General features: G+C 38.2%; 1 protein-coding gene and 1 long non-coding RNA gene across 2 annotated transcripts; both read left to right on the top strand.

The window, feature by feature from the left end:
* Positions 1-9,390: 9,390 nt before the first annotated feature.
* LOC133782530 (scarecrow-like protein 21) lies at positions 9,391-12,477 on the top strand. Its single transcript, XM_062221860.1, has 2 exons — positions 9,391-9,592; positions 10,383-12,477. The coding sequence occupies exon 2, from the start codon at positions 10,449-10,451 to the stop codon at positions 12,177-12,179; it is 1,731 nt and encodes a 576-aa protein (XP_062077844.1). The 5' UTR covers positions 9,391-9,592; positions 10,383-10,448; the 3' UTR covers positions 12,180-12,477.
* A 2,844-nt stretch (positions 12,478-15,321) lies between these two features.
* On the top strand, positions 15,322-18,424 carry LOC133784194 (uncharacterized). The gene is made up of 3 exons (XR_009871191.1): positions 15,322-15,967; positions 16,044-16,418; positions 18,337-18,424. It is a non-coding gene; the product is annotated as an uncharacterized LOC133784194 (long non-coding RNA).
* Positions 18,425-19,201: the final 777 nt, after the last annotated feature.

Below are 19,201 nucleotides of genomic sequence, written 5' to 3'. Positions count from 1 at the left end.
GGGCGAGGCCACCACGGGGCCTATTTGGCGAGGCCCCTCCGTGGGCATGGGCGAGGCCACCACGGGGCCTATTTGGCGAGGCCCCTCCGTGGGCATGGGCGAGGCCACTCTTGGACCATGAGCGTCGAGGTCACCACGAGGCCTATTTGGTGAGGCCCCTCCGTGGGCATGGGCGAGGCCACCACGGGGCCTATTGGGAGAGGCCCCTCCATGGGCATGGGCGAGGCCACCACGGGGCCTATTTGGCGAGGCCCCTCCGTGGGCATGGGCGAGGCCACCACGGGGCTTATTTGGCGAGGCCCCTCCGTGGGCATGGGCGAGGCCACTCTTGGACCATGAGCACCGAGGTACGGCCGAGCGACGCCATGGAGACGCACGCGCGATGGCCGAGCGACGCCAAGTGGTGCGCGCGCGAGGAGGGCCTCGCGCCTGGGGCACGGCCGAGCGAGGCCATGGCTTCTATGTCGTGTAAATGGGGGCTTCATGGCATCGATCTTATATTTTCCCTTGGTGAGATTTTGAGCATCAACAGGGTTTGAATTCATCATTGCTGAAGTAAATAAATAAAACAAAATTGAATTTAGCATATATTATAAATATCTACAATTTTTGGTATAGTAAATATGTTGCATGAATGCAACAAATTTAAATAACACATAAAAAATAATTATTACTAATTTCGCGATAAATTAATTTTAAAAAATTTTATGGACTAGCCTTAGGGTAGGTTAGACTAATTTTAAATTAATTTTGAGACACTTCTCAAATTCATAAGTGAAAACTTAAAATCAACTATTTTCTCTTTTGACTCATGAACAACTGCTTGTTAGGCCAAGATTAACTAGTCCGCTCGAAAGCCTAGTTAAGCTTTGTGAGTGTAACCCATTATTTTAGATTAATGACTTAACTCAATAGTATGTCTTAGGGTCAGTCAAACTTGAAATACATCATCAATCCTACTCTATATAGATGTTAACCTTGAATAACAACACAGTCAGAAACCTTCCTTTGGGGGATGCAAACAAAGGCGTCTTGAGGCCCATTCCATGAAACATCGATGTTAACTAATAATGGAGACCAAATGAGTTATTGTTATTACCACTTCTCCCATTCACTATTTTAGAATATGTATTTTCTCAAAACATCCTATGCTTTTTAATTAATTAAATTATTCCAATTTATTTACCAAATGATATTCTAATAATTACTAATTTCATTAAGCATTTAAAACATTAAATAATATTTAATCATCTTACTAAATAGGCTTTTAAACTATCTAGTCAATAAATGCTCTAATTATTAAGAATCTCATTTGCCTATCTATTAAAATTAATTATCAAATAGGTCTTGAAATTAACACTTAAAATCAATTTACTCATTTGTTCTAGATTAATTATATGATTCATTTAATGCATATAATCAAAGATGACGTTCCTAATTCAAACATGTTTCTACTTGATATGAGATGTATGCTTGAATTAGATATATTGTGTGAGTAATATGAATGGCATGTTATAATGCATGACAATGTTATTAAACACTTTTAATACATTCAAACATTTAAATAAAAAAATAAGTAAATAAATGTGAGCCGGGTGTTTTGGGTAATTCTAGAAAAATTACAACACTTGCAATAATTTACAAAATAAATAAAAATAAAATCAAGGCATCATGTAGAATCTCCATCTCCATCTTTTGGGCCTTCTATTATTTTTATGCCATCTAGCTCATTTTTGAATTATAAATGACTTCAATAATTTTAAACAATCTTTTAAAAATATTGAACTTGGCTAATAAAAGCCCAATAGGTCATTTAGGTCCAATTTGAACATGGGCCACTTAATTCAAAATTTAATTAGAATTTTAAAATTCCAATTAACAATTTGGGCCAAGCCCAAAAATTCAAGGAAACCAATAACCACTCTAGGGCTCGGGTAAGGAGCTAAGTGAGTTAGGTTTGAAATTTTAGGGCTCGGCTTGGTGGGGTGGCTCAAAGAGCCACCAAACCACCAACCCGCAAAGGCTCGGGCATGCAAGGCAGCAGGACGTGGCTAGGCAAGCTAGGCAGCAGGACATGCAAGGCACGAAGGGAGCTAGGAGGCTCGGCTGGACGCGAGAGGAGCGCCAGAGGCACTGGGTAGCCGTGGGGTTGGGCGCCAAGTGTGCAGGCAGCAGCGGGCATGTGTTGTACCAAGTGCAGGCCAGAGCTATGCATTAGGTGCATAAGGGCGCGATAGGCAGGGGTCGCGGGGCTTGTGCGCAAGGAGCCTGGGCTCAGGATAGGGCATGCCGAGAGGGTCTCGGCACCTTTTGGGGCTCGGGATTATACTTTTACAATTAATCATACTATTGCAGAAAATTAAACTACAAAAAATCCTATACCCCATATGGCTTACAATTTTGTAGATCTAGAATAAATAAGAACAATTCATAAACCCAAAACACCATATAATTAATGACTCTTAAGAACATACATTCACAAAAAATAAACATCCATCAATTCATCACATATTACGATAATATAAGAACGTATATTATACCCACACAAAAATTAATGCATGCAAAGATTAATGACCGCTCTGGTACCAATTATTGGTAACTGATTTACTAAGTGCGCAACAAAAAGCACGGGGTGTTGGGCCCAGAGATTTAAAAAAAAATTATTTAAACAAACTTTAAATAATCGGATCCATTAACATGAAAAATATTAATCATATAAAAATAAAATGATAAGGATTTACAAGTTGAAGAACTATCAAGAATCCTTGCTATCTTTTTGTATCTCTGACGAACATCCAATCCAAAGTAGTTATTCAAAATACTCAGACCAAGATCTTCCAAGATATATCTCTACACCTCAAGACGTGTGTGGGCTTGTAGAGTGATGGTAGGGAGAATTTCTTATACACAAGATATTCTCAACACATGAGATCTGGGAAAAATTTATGATTCACAAGATATTCTCAACCCTTTCGGATAACCTACTCCTTGGGGCCATGCCCAGAGAATAAAACCAATTAATAAAGAATCACAAGTACAAAATATTGACTTAAACAAAACAAGACTCCCTCTTGAGATTTGCCACAACTTTGTTGTACTTCTCTTCACTAATCTGATCTTGATTGAAATGCTCAACCACTTGAACTCCCTTCAATGGCCAGCGAGTGTTTGGATCCTCCCGACACAAGGCTTGTAAAAATCCTCTCCCGAAGATTATAAAAGTTGTGTTCAAATTACACGGTGTATTCACTCATGAACGTGGTATAAACTCACCACAAAAACTAAACACTCATTTTTTTACAAGATCACGTGAATACTATGATCTTGAATAAAAATAAGGAACTCTCACAAATATTACAATACACTCACAAATTATGCACCAACGAGTTCAGTTTTTCTCAAAGCCTTAGAGACCTATTTATAGAGTCTATTTCGTGCTCATAAAGGCTGAGAATGAATCTCCTAATAAAGGCAAGAATATTTGAAGATATTCTTGATTGATGAAGAATTGCCTTTATTAGATGATGCTGATCCGACAGATACGATTTTGGTGGAGACAGCTAATACCTGTGTCGAATCAAAATGCTCAAGATAGAAATAATTATTAATGACATCAAAGATTCAGTTTCCTGAATTTTAATCTCTTGAGCTGGACGAAAATTTAAAGTCAAATATTCCAGAAATGACTTTGAGTAAGTACTGAATATTTGCAAGATATAACTTCCCTTTATAATCAAATTGTGATAATATAAAGCTAAATAATCCAAAAATCACAAGAAAGGGAAAGTGAATTCCGAAAATCACAATAAAGGGAAACAAAAATTGATCTTTTAATTTAAAATATATTTCTATAAAATATGCCAATTTTAGGATTTACAACAGGAGTTCATAATAACTTCATGATTAAGATCAATTTGTACATGATCATCTTATTGATATGTTCAATTAATACTTATAACGTAAATGGTATTAGTAAGTATTAATAACATATCAGGTCCCATTCATGTATAATGACTTTATACAAAGTATGTAACGCCCTACTACCTTAGAGCCGTTACTAAGTGAGTTTAAAATAGAAATTGTGCATTTAATTGACTCAAAGTGGTTTCTAAAACCAAAAGTGTGATTAAACCAGAGTTTAAGGCTGTATTCTTTTAAAATGTTTAACTTCATTGAAAACGTTAGATATAAAACATCTGGGATCCCAAAATAAGGTTTACAAAATGTTTACAACACCAAAATAGATTTACACTTGATCAGCTATCAAAAGAATGGTTAAATACAGCCATATACAAAAATGCCCCCAACCAAAGCAGTCGGGCAGGCCGAACATGTACGCGCCGCTCCCATGCTCTCCATACTCATGGCCGGTTGACTGACTCCTTGCTTTTACCTGCCACACGGAGCACCCGTGAGCCGAAGCCCAGCAAGAAAACCCAAATAACACATAACATATGCAGATAATATCACTGGCATAATTCACTGATAAATAGGAATTCATTAATTAAACAAGCACGGCCATGCCGCCCCAGAGGCCTTACCAAAGCTTGGGGGTCTCGGTCATTACCGTAGGATAACTCATGTATCCCTTGGGTCCCACCCTCGCTATAGCATCCCATGTGCTGAGCGTTACTTCCGGCCCCGCTGCCGTACCCGGCCTACGCCGCTCTCGGCCTTAGCCGTTCATTCCATTACAATCATACATATAACACATTCAGAAATAACCATTCAAACATACAATAATTTATCTAAGATTACACATTCGCACACAACACAATCTAGGGCTGCGCCCCCGCAATCACACAGTGGGCCTATGCCCTATTCTCAGGTGTTACGGTTTTCTTACCTGTATTCCGTGCTTTCCGATGCACTACGATCACGAGCACGGTCCACTAGTACGAGCCTCCCGAAATCCTAGTCACAACACACAAAAGACACTTTTAACAACCTTAAATGAGCTTCCAGGCCAAGCTCTAGTACTCGGAACGTTGAAATTCACCAAACATGGTAAAAGACTCAACCCCGAGCACCCTAGGTTAAATTCCCAAGCCTAAAATCTCAAAATCCCAAAATCCCTTAAGCGCCGCGGCATAGGCCACCCATGCCGCGGCATGCCCCCCAAACAGAACCCCCAAAGGCTCCAAAACAGGTAAGGGCCACGGCATTGCTTGGGCCATGCCGCGGCCCGCCCTTCTCCATCAGCATACCACTTCTTCGAAGGGCCGCGGCTCACCAAGAACCATGCCGCGGCTCGACCCTTCGAACCCAGAAAAACCCACCATTTTACTCTCTAATCCTCACCTTAAACCATCCCAAACACATATCTCAACCACAAAACTCCATTCCAAACTTTACATGAACAATCTAACACCCTATAAACACTAGAATCAATTCAAAACATCAACACACCCAAGATCCACTCCTATGATTTCAAATTTCAGCAACTAACCCCAAAACCCCACAATGTTTAGCTTAGGCATTTAAATTCCTTAAATCAAAACAAAATCCATACTTAGATATGTATAAAACCTTTACCTCAAATGAAGAATCCACACAAGTCCTTGATCCCCTCCTAGACTCCCACTTCTCCTTCTCTTCTTCTTCTTCTTCTTGCTTGCCCTAGCCTTTCTCTCCTCTTCTTTTCCTTCTCTTCTAATTTTATCAAGACACTCAAATGCCCAATACTCCAAACCGTGCCCCCCTATATCCCAGCTGCCTTTTGTCTATCACCCTTGCCAAAAGACCATTTTACCCCTTCTTAATAATCCTTCCTAACTAAACCTTCAAGGGCACATAAGTCTTTACACTTCTATTTCAATTCTATCACTTTCCATCTTAAAACTTGTTACCCACCACAGTTACAAATGGTTACCCAAGTTACCCAATAACCAATAACCAACCACTCATTCTCAACTCAACTTATAAGATTCCCAAAGTACCCCTAGGCTCCTCCCGAGCCGGGTACAACATCCCGTTGTGACTTTTAAACTAATTGGCTCACTAGGACCGTCTCGATGCGTGCATCCTGATAAAAACACCACCTCACGTGGCACAATTCACATAGTACAATTATCACAGATATGCCCTAACATGGCCAAATTACAATCATGCTCATTATAAGACAATCAGGTCTACATGCATACTAATTCACATAGTCATGCATCTCAAATAATCAATTAGTCATATAACGTGCATTAAATGATAATCATGCATAAAACTCAATAGAAACACACACCAAATCCCATCATGCCCTCCAGGCACACTACTCCAGGCCCTTAAGCCTTAACACTGAATTTGGGTCGTTACAAAGTACCTCCACTAAAATGTCCTACTACATCAGTAATCTGGATCTAGATTACATGTATTCATAATACTAGTGAACTGTACTTACAGTATTTAATCTAAAGATTCCATATAACTTTGTTTTACCGCGAACTGTTTAAATTTGTTTCCTACAATTTTAATCATCTTGTACCAATACAAGATTGTAGTCACAATAACGAATTTGGGAATTTTTTGATATTCATATAATACTATTCTAATAATAATAATAAACAAACAATATATGCAAAATTTTATTTCAATTATTTATTTCATAAAACATTGTTCAAAACATATGGTTTAAAGTGCACTAATCCCAACATGGTTGACATATCAAGGGGGCATTCCACTCACCAGAGGGAAGGCGAAGGGAGTCAACCTTTTCCTTTGAGGGAAGAGGGGGGGGGGGGGGGGGGGGGTTATGGATAACAGACATGAACCTCTTGGAATCCATTTATCTTTGTAGATTGACACATCACAACCATTTTCAATTTTCCATCTAGCTTCACTATTCATAAGATCACTACCCCAGAGAATAGGTTGCCAAATGTAGGACGCATTGCTAGTTTCTTTGGTTTGAAGAAAAGGCTTAGAGTGATGATAGAAACCTTTCATGACCTTAGTAGCCTGAGAATCAAGATAGGAGTGCAAACACCAAGCTTGTTTGGCCAAGAGAGCTTGGTTGGACTATAATAGATCCATGAAGCCTAGAACCCCACATTTTTATTCCGACACAATTTTTCTCATTTGCACCAGTGAATTTTCCTCTTATTATCATCATCTCCCCACCAAAACCGGGCACAAAGTTTGTGTATTTCATGAACAAGGGCCGATGGAAGCCTGAAAAGGTTCATAGAATAGGTGAGTATTCATTGGATGACAGCCTTAAGTAATAACTCTTTCCCTCTTGCAGAGAAACGTTTTGCCTTCCAACTAAAAACCTTGCTCCAAATGTGGTCACATGTTGCTTGAAAAAGACTTTTTTATTAGCACCTGCAAAGCAAGGGAGGCCCATATATTTCTAATAGTAGGCTATAACATTCACATCCAGAATATTAGGCATATAGGTACGATCTACTTTAGAGATCGTGGAGTTAAAACAGACAGCAGATTTAGAGAAATTAACCAACTTCCCAGAAGCCTGACTATACCAATTGAGAATTTCTTTGAAACGAGAGCAAGCCTCCATGGTTGCTTTGAAGAAAAATAAACTATCATCTGCAAAACATATGTGAGAAATGGAAGGGCCAGATCTACCACAAGTAATTCCAAATAGTAAGCCTGAATCGCAGTCCCTTTTGACAAGAGAAGATAACCCTTCAACACACAAACGGAACAAAAATAGAGAAAGAGGGTCACCTTGCCTGAGGCCACGTTGAGGGATGATGTAACCATTAACTTCTCCATTGATGATGATTGAATAATAGACAGTTGAGATGCAAGCAAAAACTTTCTTAATATACTTTTCATGAAAGCCGAGTTTTCTCATGATACTATACAAAAAATGTCACTCAACACGATCATATACTTAATTGTACATTTTTTAGGAAAATCTGTAGTAAGGAATTTTGAGGGGATATATTATAGCTGGTTTGCTATTCCTTTCAAGTGCAGAGACTATTTACCTATTTTTCATGTAGAAACAAATGCTAAGTATGGATAAAATCAATAGTTATTCTACTTATGTATATTTTCTTTTAATAATTTTATCCAAAAAGCTTATGACCAAAGAGAAGTTTATGTTTGATTTCATTTGGAATTTGTAAACTCTTCTCTTGGTAGCTCATTGTGAGCTTTTGGTTGTAAGTTGTTTTAGTTCAATAAAATTATTTCTTTCTTGAGAAAAAAAAAATATCTAAGAAATTAAGGGCCTGATTGGTATATCATTTGAATCCAATTTTATGATTTTGAAAACTAAAAATTTGTGGGACCCATAAAAGTTACTGATTGGTTGATTGTTTCTGAAAACTAAATCCTAATCTTAATCTAAAATTTCTGTTGTAAAATAGAAAACACAAAAATCATGTTTCCTACATTTTGTAAAATTACTTTCCAAAATCCAATTTTACACCACTGTAAAAATAGTGGGCAGACGTATTTTAATTAAGATTGGACATATAATATTTTAATCAATGTATTATAATATGTAGAATTTATTAAGAATTTAATTAATATACTAATTTTATTTTTTTAATAAAATTTATTGGTAGATTAAAATTTGATATTATACAACATTTGTTAAAAAAAAAAACTAACTGAAAATATGTTTTAAATTTGGCTCTACCAATCTCATAATTTGTTTATGTTATATTTTCAGATTTTATATCAATCACAGATTCAATTTTTAAAACTCAAAAACAGTTTCTATATATTGAACCAATCACATTTTCAGAAACTCATTTTCCAACATTAAATTCAGATTTTCATTTTAGAATCAAACTTTTTAAAAATACAGTTTTCAAACCACAAACCAATCATACCCTAAGAGTTTATTGTCATTTTCTTTTTCTTCTCTAGTTTTCTCATGTTGTAAGAGAAACTAATACGTTTGTTGATTCTATGGCAAAGTTTGTTTTAGGGCTAGACGGTGAATTGCTATGAAATAGTCATTATATCATACAATTTGTGTAATGCTATCGATGTACTAAACATTGCTTGATCTTTAATGGATATTGATTTTTTAAAAAAATAAAAAATAAAGAAGTGAGAAACGTTAAACGCATATTATTTATCATTTTTTTTTTATTTTAGTTGGCACGTGAGAATTTGGTTTGGTGTGTCACATCTATCCAAAGCAGCGCGTGAAGGAGCAAGGAAGTGGACACTGAACAACTCAAAGAAGAAAGAACGAAGAATGTTCTACTAACAACACAACGTGTTGATGGTCGGAACTCGTTAACGTTTACAGCCGTCAACGTCCGTTAACTCCGAAGTACAACATAGACTCAACATTCAAGAAAAACACATTTAACGGTACGGGTTGTCGTTACCGTTACACACGAAGCCGACCGTCAAAGCTCTCTTTTCTCTCCCTCTTACCGTATATAAAGATTGGATAGTTGTACATCTTCGAAAACTTTCTCAGAACGAGTTTGGTCAGAAATTCAAAACACACTGAAATATTGATAGAACAAGATCGATAGAAGAATAAGGTTTTGGTTTAAAGTAGAGCTTGCTGCAGATAATCAAAAGCGAAGAAGTTCAAAAAACTTCAACAGTGAGACTTGGAGAAGATAGTGCCCAGAAGATCAAAACCACAGAGAGATTTCGGGTATAGTCTTTTTGATACTTGCTAATTAAAGATTTCATGTTTATTTGTTTATTATTTACCTGTTTTGTTATAATTTTGTAGTGTTTCTTAGCTGAAGTATTGAGCTATTATGGTCAAATATAATTGTGAGATACTATTAAAGACTTTATTTTGTTTTTGGGCTGGTAGTTCGGTTATTTGGGCTGAAGAAAATGGAAAGAAATGAATTGGGTAGTTAATATTTTGGTGGTTTGTTTATTTGGGGTTCAAGAAAATGCACAAAAATAAATTGGGTTATTGATAATTTGACTAAATTATATTAATTTATCCCATTTTAAACATATGTATTTGTGTATGCTGCAAAAGAACACATATATTTGTGTAGGTTAGTAGAGCAGATAGGAAAATCTTGCAGGCTTATGTAATTCCTTAACATTTTTCAACCTTTCTGGTTTTCAAAGCCCTTCTTGATTTGAAATCATGGCCTATGTAAAATCAAATCTAACTTATAATATTAGATCGAGGTTTCTTTATAGAAATGATTATAAAAAATTCATTTACTCTATGCCCAGTCCTTTCAACTATTTTTTTTCTTAACTATTTTAATCTTAATGGTCAAAACACAGTTGTGCTATTTTTTTTCCTTAACTACTTTAATCGTTATTCTTCCTGTCTCTCTATTCATATTGTTCTTCTATTGGGCGTATATATTTTATTCAATATTGATTGAAGAGTTATGGGTTTGATGATTAGTAAATTAGCAAGCCTTTAAGCATTCATATTCTAACTAGCCCTTTTCATAATATTTCAGGTTGTTGCCAACAACTATATTGAAAGTTAAGACCCCAAGTAGTACTGCTGATGCCAATATCATAGTATGGACTCGCACCAGCTATTTGGTATCAGTGTGTCTGGTGCGGCTCTTCCCTACACAACTTCTCATCCCACGACTGTGCCATCTTTGCCCAATAGACTACTCGGATCGCTGAAATTCGACATTGGAAACTCGCCTTCTTCCCCCTTTTCGACTAATTTCGATTCAGATAACTCCCTCACTACATTGAGCGATAGCCAAGAGCAGTACAGCTCAACGGAGAACAATCTATCAGGAGTTAGTCCTCCTCCTTGCAATTCTCCACTAGAAACCAACAGTTATTATCTCTATCCTTGTGGAAAATCCCTATTGCAGAATGCAAACTCTAGCCAGAACTTCAAACACGCTTTGCTTGAGCTAGAGACCGCTTTAATGGGGCCTGACGATGATGTTGATGAACATCGGCTAATTAGACCGAAACCTTCCTACGGGAAGGGTACTTCTGAACAGTCATTGAAAGAGGAGAGGCAGAGAGGACAAGAACCGGGCCTAATTCAGCACCAGACATTTCTAGTCTCTCGGCCAAGGCAGCCCGTTGATGTTGCCCGAATTGAAAAGCGTCACAAGTTAATGGAGGAAGGCTCTTTGCATCAGCAGGGCTTGCCATCACCGGATAATCTGAAGAACCTCCTGATTGCCTGCGCCAAATCTCTAGCCGAAAATGATATCGAAACATTTGACAAACTGATCGAAAAAGCCCGAGCCACCGTCTCCATTAGTGGGGAGCCAATCCAGCGTCTAGGAGCATACATGGTTGAAGGAATGGTGGCTAGGAAAGAGGCATCAGGGACCAACATATACAGAGCACTTAGATGCAGAGAGCCAGAAAGCAAAGAATTACTTTCCTATATGCAAATTCTCTATGAAATCTGTCCTTACTTGAAATTTGGTTATATGGCAGCTAATGGAGCCATAGCTGAAGCTTGTAGAAACGCAGATAGAATTCACATCGTTGACTTTCAAATAGCTCAAGGCACACAATGGTTGACGTTGCTCCAAGCTCTGGCTGCTAGACCAAATGGCCCTCCGCATGTGAGAATTACTGGCATAGATGACCCTGTAAACAAATATGCCAGAGGCGATGGACTAGAGGCTGTGGGAAAAAGACTAGCCACAATCTCACAGAACTTCAAAATCCCAGTTGAGTTCAACGCAGTGCCTGTTTTTGCACCTGATGTAACCCGAGAAATGCTGGGTATCCGGTCTGATGAGGCCTTGGCTGTTAACTTCCCACTCCAGCTCCACCACACCCCAGATGAAAGTGTTGACGTTGCCAACCCAAGAGACGAGCTTCTTAGAATGGTGAAATCTCTCTCCCCAAGAGTTGTGACTTTGGTGGAGCAAGAGTCGAACACCAACACGACACCGTTTTTCCACAGGTTCGTGGAGGCTATGGACTTTTACTTGGCTATGTTCGAGTCCATAGACGTGACATTGCCGAGAGACTCAAAGTATAGGATCAATGTTGAGCAGCATTGTTTGGCGAGGGACATAGTGAACGTGGTGGCTTGTGAAGGTAGGGAAAGAGTTGAACGACATGAGCTCTTGGGGAAATGGAAGTCAAGGTTGACCATGGCGGGTTTCAAGCAATACCCTTTGAGCTCTTATGTCAACTGTGTCATAAGAAGCCTGCTGAGGTGTTATTCTGAGCATTATACATTGGCAGAGAAAGATGGTGCTATGCTTTTGGGCTGGAAAGATAGAAACTTGATATCGGCTTCTGCTTGGCACTGATTATCTATCAAGTCAACATATAAAATATATGTTATATATAGGAGAAAATATTATAATAAGATCATGAGAAGGAAAAAAAACTAGAGGTAGAGGAAATAGTTATACAAGTTATTCATTTAATAGATTCTTTTATGTCGAGATGTTTTTTTTAATAGAAATGTAGGAGAAGGCTATTAGAGATTTACTACTAGTTTTATGTATCATATTTGTGGATCATAATGGCTGATGTACTATAAACACAAAGTGTTCGTTTATTTGATTATTTTGTTAAACGGTGGCCTTAAGCTGCTTCTATTAATCTTTAACTCATTATATTTTGTTATTAAATAGAGAAAAAAAAGGCTTAATTACTGTGACATACCCAGAGACTTGACACATGAAAAGGGATAGGAAAAAACAGAACAAAATGAAAGAGAGCGAATTCTTTGATTGAAAATGAAGCTCAGTAAGGAGCTCTGAAATCTATTGAGTATATTTAGAGAAGTGTTGCAAGCTAAGTTGAAGAACTAACCAAAGGAATTAGTTACAACAGACATAACACCCTTTTTAACTCTCTCAATATCACTGGTTTCAGTAATATACTCAACACCCCCCTCAAGCTATACGGTGGAGAAGCCATTAATAGAGTTAATGGTTCAGTGAATAAATCATCTGGCTGAACTTCTGTTGGAATGTAATAAAGTCAAGCTTGTGATTGGTGACTAAATCTTGGACATAATGAATATCAACTTCAATGTGTCTTGTTCTTGAATGAAACAGGATCTGAAGGTAACATTTGTGCTCTTGATTGTCACACCATATAACTGGTATTGCAGCAAGTTTAACTCCAATTTCAGTCTGTAAAGAATGAATCCAAACCACTCCAGCAGCAGTAGTAGAGAGAGACCTATACTCGGATTCTGTGCTGGATCGAGCCCAATCTACATTTGAAAAGCCTTCAAGAGTAAGCCGTGCAATTAGTTTGAACAAAATACCTTGATTTATAGTGGAGAAATTCACAAAAATAATACCTATGATTTAAAAAAAATACTAAAAATACACAATCTAGCAAAAATTACAAAAATACAAAAGGACATAATCGTAAATATAAAGTTTTTTTTTAAAAAAAAATAAACAAAGTTTACAAATTGGTAACAATACAATTTTTTTGTAACCAAAATTTACAAATTTGTAATTAAAATTTACAAGTTTTTAATTATATATTACGATTTTGTAAATAACATTTACAGACTAAATAGAAAATTGCAACAGACGATTACAGAAATGTTACAATCTGTTATCCGTATTTTTGTAATTTTTGTAATATTTTGTATTTTTTAAATTTTTTTTTAAAATTTACAGTGTTATGTGTAATTTTTCTTAATAGTGCTACTAATATATATCTAAGTACTCTCTTGTATTAGAAATATAAGTACGTAATTTACTTTTAGGGGCATTATATTTGCACCCCAAAAATATATATAAGCACCCCATTAATTAAAAAAATTAATTTTTAAAATCATTTTTAACACTTTTTCTTAATATTTTTTTACATTCTTTAATTTCTTTTTTTTTTTTATTAATTTCAATCATTTTATTTTATCTTGTTTTCATAAATTTTTTAAAAGAATAATGTATATTTTTTTTCAGAAAAAAACTCTTACTTTAAATTTTTTAAAAGAATAATGTATAATTTTTGTTTTAATTTTATATTTATTTCAATATTTAAAATATATATTATTTATATGTATTTTTTAGAATATGAAAAAGAAAAAAAATAGAAAATGTGAGCATAATTTGAAAAACACTATTATATATTAATCTTTAATAAAAATAGGGTATCTTAATCAAATTTTGGGTACAAATATAATGCTCTTACTTTTATCACTTTATGTTGTAACCTAACTATTAAACTAATGATTGTTTATTAGTTTGTTTAGATAACTAATTTAGGTGCCTGACTTGGCTAGATAAGCCTTATATGTAACCTTACGTAAACACATATTTTGGACTACTTCATAATACTTCTCCAGAGGCGGTGCATGATCAACACGGGGAGAGGCTTTCCTCCTGAGGAACTCTAGGCAAGCTCACAAGGGCTTCATTATCTTTCGTGAAGCTTAATTACTCATTAATGATTGCCACATGTTACTTAGAGAAAACACATAAAATATTTTCCCCCAAGTCTTAACTCGTCCTCGGATAGTGGAGACTTAGACTAAGAGGAATAATTTCAAGGGACGTATTCGAGGGGAGACGTTTAGGCTCGTCGAGGCCTAACATCTATAAAAAGGTGACGCCATGTGTTGAATCCCTATTGCTGGGACCATCAATCAGTTCCATTTAATGATGAGTCTTTTCCGTGCCCAAGACGTTTAATCCGTACCCGAGGGGTCCTTTCACCCTATACCTGAGGCATTCTTTTCCATGTTATGATCATGATATGTGCCTCTATACTCATGACCATTGGATCACGCTCGAGTGCCTATTCCATAGGTGATCAACTATTGGGGAAGATTTGCTTCTCCTCCAAGTTCTCTAGTATAAATCTAGAAATTTTGCCTCCGATTCCTTTCACGCTACCATTTGAAAATTTCCATTCCAGAACTCAAAAAATCTCCCATTCACCAAGAACAACTTCATCACACTAGAGGTCATCTGTTCATGATCTTGGAAGGTTGGAGGGAAACAAACTACTTTTGGGTTAATCGCACCAAATATCTTTGTGTTCATACACGCTACAACACTTACAGGCAATTCATCTCAAGTAAGTTGTTACTTTCCTTTCATTTTTTGAGTGTTCTTGATGTTTTATGGGTTCATGCTTAGACTCTTAGGATTGTAGGATTTAGAGGTGATTTTGACCTCTTTTAGTGTCCTTATAGGTCCATGCTAATGCTAAAACTAGCAAAAATGGACCATTTAGGTTCTTTAGCGCCTTTTCGCATTCGGGGGCATTCGACCGAATTTAGAAAATTTTCAAGATTATGGTGAAATCCTTGGTGTTCTCCGGGAACCGATTTAGGGTTCTGGGGACACTTATTTCCCTTAGAAATTTATTTCCTCCTTCACTCCCCGAGCATTTGTCTTAGGGGTTCTCATGTTTTGGCTCGTTTTCTTCCAGTCAAGGCGCTAACTGCTTGGTTTTTGTTTTTAGATGACCGAGGATCTATACCACTTACACCTACAAGGCTTCTACACGTTCGACCACGAAATACTCGCCATGGCTCGAGAAGGCGAGAGAATACCAGAGGAGAGGAGAATACCATCCCTGGCGCAGACTCAAGCGCTAGTAGTTAGGGAGGTAGCTCCAGCGGCGAAGAGGCCAGTTCAGAGGGGCGCCTCAATAAATGGAAGTTAACGCGGGCCCCATCAATGCCCCCCAGTGGTTCGAGGCTGATGGGTTCGAGGTGGAGCACCTCCCTAGCAAGCTGAAACATCACGGGGCCCTGGAGCGAATCATAAGCTACTACGGGAGCAGCAGGTATCCTTATGCACCTTTGCCAAGACACAAAGAGGGCACATCAGAATGTGAACGACCTTGGTGCCTGGAGCCAATCACACCTCCAAGCATAGGTTGTGCTGCCCCTCCGCCAAAAATCTTGTACGTGTACAATTTTCAGGCCTACCTAAGGAAAAAGCAAGGCAATGGGTACTATACCCTGATGAAGTACATAATCCGAACATGGTGTACAAGGCTCCTTGTAACAACGAGAGCCATGCAAGGGACTACAATGACAATTTTTTCTTCAAAAATGGCTTCCCGACGCGGACCAACCCAACCTTTATCCTCGAGTTCTCTAGGGTTGGTAAGTATCATTGCTCTCTCTTGTTTGTCCTCCAATGCTAGTCATCTTCCCATACTTAGAAATTTCTTTTTGTTAGGTCCCTATCGTCGAACATCCTATGTTCAAGTGTATGACAATCACTTGCAAGAGATGAAGAGCTTCCCTAATGTGGAGCTGGAGTTGAGTCACCTGGTGATGGATGATAACCTACTTGTCGTTGGACTTCTTTGAGAGGGACAACATATTGGCAATGTCGACCTAACCCAGTACCGGAACTCCACTCAGTCCCGGGAGGAGGAATCTCACCACATCAATTACATTGATGGACTTGCCCACATCTAGCATAACTAGAAGATATTAAAGAAGCGTTTCAAAAATGCAAAAGTAGCCTGAGCAGCTACAAAATCCTGGGAGAACCAAGACCTTGAGGAGGAGCTCTAGGCAGAGATAGAGTCTTCATCCATTGATCAAGGTAAATCTCCAATCATAGTATATAATGCTAGATAGGTAGGAGACGGTGTAACGACCCAAATTTGCTAATAAGGCTTAAGGGCCTTGATTAGCGTGCCAGGAGGGCATGATGGGAATTATGTGTGATTTTTTTGAATTAAATGCATGATTATGATTTAAAGCATGTTATATGACTATTTGTTTATCTGAGATGCATGACCATGTATATTAGTATGCATGTAGGCCCTGATTGTGTTTGAAGGGCATAATTGTAATTTTAGCCCGTCGAGGGCATATTTGTGATAATTGTATTCCGTGATTTGTACCACGTGAGTGTGGTGTTATTTTGTGATGCACGTGCCGAGACGGTCCTAGAGAGCTAGTTAACTTAGATGTCACAACGGGATTCCGTACCCGGCTCGGGAGGAGCCTAGGGGTACCTCGGGAATTTTATGGTCAAGTTGAGATTTAGCGGGTAATGGTTATTGGAGATTTAGTAACCTGGGTAACCATTAGTTACTGCTGAGAGTAACAAGTTCTAGGTAGAAAATGGTAGAAATGAAATAGAAGTAAAAGGACTTAAGTGCCCTTGAGGTTTAGTTGGGAAAGGTTAGGCAAGGAGGGGTAAAATGGTCATTTGGCTGGGAAATTGATTTATGGCAGCTGGGTTATAGGGGGTACACGATTTGGGGCTTGGCATTGATTGGTTTTGATAAAAACTAAAGAGAAGAAAAACCAAAGAGAAGGAAAGTTAGGGCAAGAAGAAGAAGAAGAAGAAGAAGAAGGAGCTGAAATTTGGAGACTTAAGAGATGAATCAAGGGAGCTTGGGATGGGATTCTCTACTTGAGGTAAGGAATTTATACACATTTAAGGCTTGATTATGTTATGGGTTAAGAGATTTGAGCATGGTTTAAGTTTGAACTTTGGGTTTTTAATTTTCTGAAATTGAAATCAAGGATGTGGATTTTGGGGATTTGATTGTGTGTTTGATTGCTTTGATGATGTTTATGGGTTGCTAGATGGGTCATATGAAGTTTGGATTTGATTTTGGGGTTTGGGTATTGGTTTGGTATGAATTGGGAAGGTTTTAGCTCGGAGAAAACGCAGGAGAAAACCCAGAATTCTGGGTCTGCGAAGGCATGCCGCGACATAGGTTTTTCGTGCCGCGGCAAAGGAGCCTCTGACTGATGGGTGCCGCGGCACAAGGCTAAATTCAGGGCATCATTTTTAGGCAATTTTAGGCCTTTGCTCCGGGGGTTCGGGGGATGTCTCCGGGGTGTTGTTTTAAGGTTTTAGAGGTCCCGAGAGTGCGGGATTGGTCCCGGGAAATGGTTTTGGGTTGATTAGTATTGAGGGATGTTTCTTGTGTGTTGTGACTAGGTTGTTGGTGAGGCTCGTGATTGAGGACCGTGCTCGCGGCTTTAGTGCATCAGGAGGCTCGGAATTCAGGTAAGAAAACTATAACACCCGTAGGATAGGGCGTGGGCCCATAGTATGATTGCGGGGCGTGGCCCTATATTGCATCACTTGTTAGGGTGCAGACTTAAATGAATTAATATTTGATTGCATGTTGTTGTGTTATATTATATGTGTGATTATGATGAAATGAACGGCAAGGGCCGAGTACGGCGTAGGCCGGGGCGGCCGTGGGCCGAGTACGGCGTAGGCCGAGGCGGCCGTGGGTCGAAAGTAACACCTAGCACATGGGATGCTATATTCAGGGTGGGACCCAAGGGATACATGAGTTATCCTCGCGGTGAGAACCGATACCCCAGGGCTTTGGTAAGGTCTCTGGGGCGGCATGGCCGTGTTTGCTTAGTCTAATGGTTGACTTGTTTATATGTGGATTATCTGTTATGATAAACTGTATAAATGCATATGTTATGTCCTGCATGAGTTTTCTTGCTGGGCTTCGGCTCACGGGTGCTCTGTGTTGCAGGTAAGGGCAATGACTGAGTCAACCAACCATGAGTACGGAGAGCGTGAAGCGACGTGTACATGTTTGGCCTGCCCGACTGCTTTGGTTGGGGGTTTATTCGAAAATGGCTGTAATAATCTATAATTTTATAATTTCTCAACTGTAACCTTATTTCAAGATGTAATTAGTTTTCAAACCTTATTTTGGGATCCCAACTGTTTAATAATAGAAGTTTTGATGAAACGATGCATTTTCAAAGATTACAGCCTTAACTTTTAATTAGTCACACTTTTGTTTCAAAAACCTCGGTTAGCGAGTTCATTGCACATTGTTTTGTCTTAAAAACTCACTTAGTAACGGCTCTAAGGAAGTAGGGCGTTACAACTTGGTATCAGAGCGAGCCAAGGTTTATTGGTTCGGGAGATCGACCAAACATGTACGCTCGCTGTCAGTGACAAGCTCGACTCAGGGTTGGTTGGTATGATTGATTGATATGCTGAATATATGTTTGAATGCCCTGTTTGCCTGCTTGTTAATATGGAGCATGAGGAATGAGATAACATATGTAAGAGATACTGATAAGGCCTGGCCCTTGACTATTGCATGTTGATATTAATGCATGCTGAATGACATTGTGATGTATATGGATGACTATTGGCATATTGGTTCGCGTTTTGTGTATATGCGATTAATTTTCTGGATGAAATTCATATGTTATATCTGTATATTGGCTTGTATGAAGCATGATGAGTATGGATATACTTAGTGATGATTGAATCTGGTAGCTAAATGTATATCATTGTGGATTTGACCTAGTATATGCTTGTGTGTGCATTATACCTGTAGACGTTCGGATCTAGTTGTGGATTGGTTCAGGGTATGAACT

The sequence above is a fragment of the Humulus lupulus genome, chromosome 6 (genome assembly GCF_963169125.1).
Source record: "Humulus lupulus chromosome 6, drHumLupu1.1, whole genome shotgun sequence".
NCBI classification, from domain to species: Eukaryota; Viridiplantae; Streptophyta; class Magnoliopsida; order Rosales; family Cannabaceae; genus Humulus; species Humulus lupulus.
Note: the sequence above shows the minus strand (reverse complement) of the source record. Positions and strands in the feature narration are given on the sequence as shown.

What these genes read in the sequence shown, in the direction of transcription:
- LOC133782530 (XM_062221860.1), top strand. Translation starts at nt 10,449, where the DNA reads ATGGACTCGCACCAGCTATTTGGTATCAGTGTGTCTGGTGCGGCTCTT.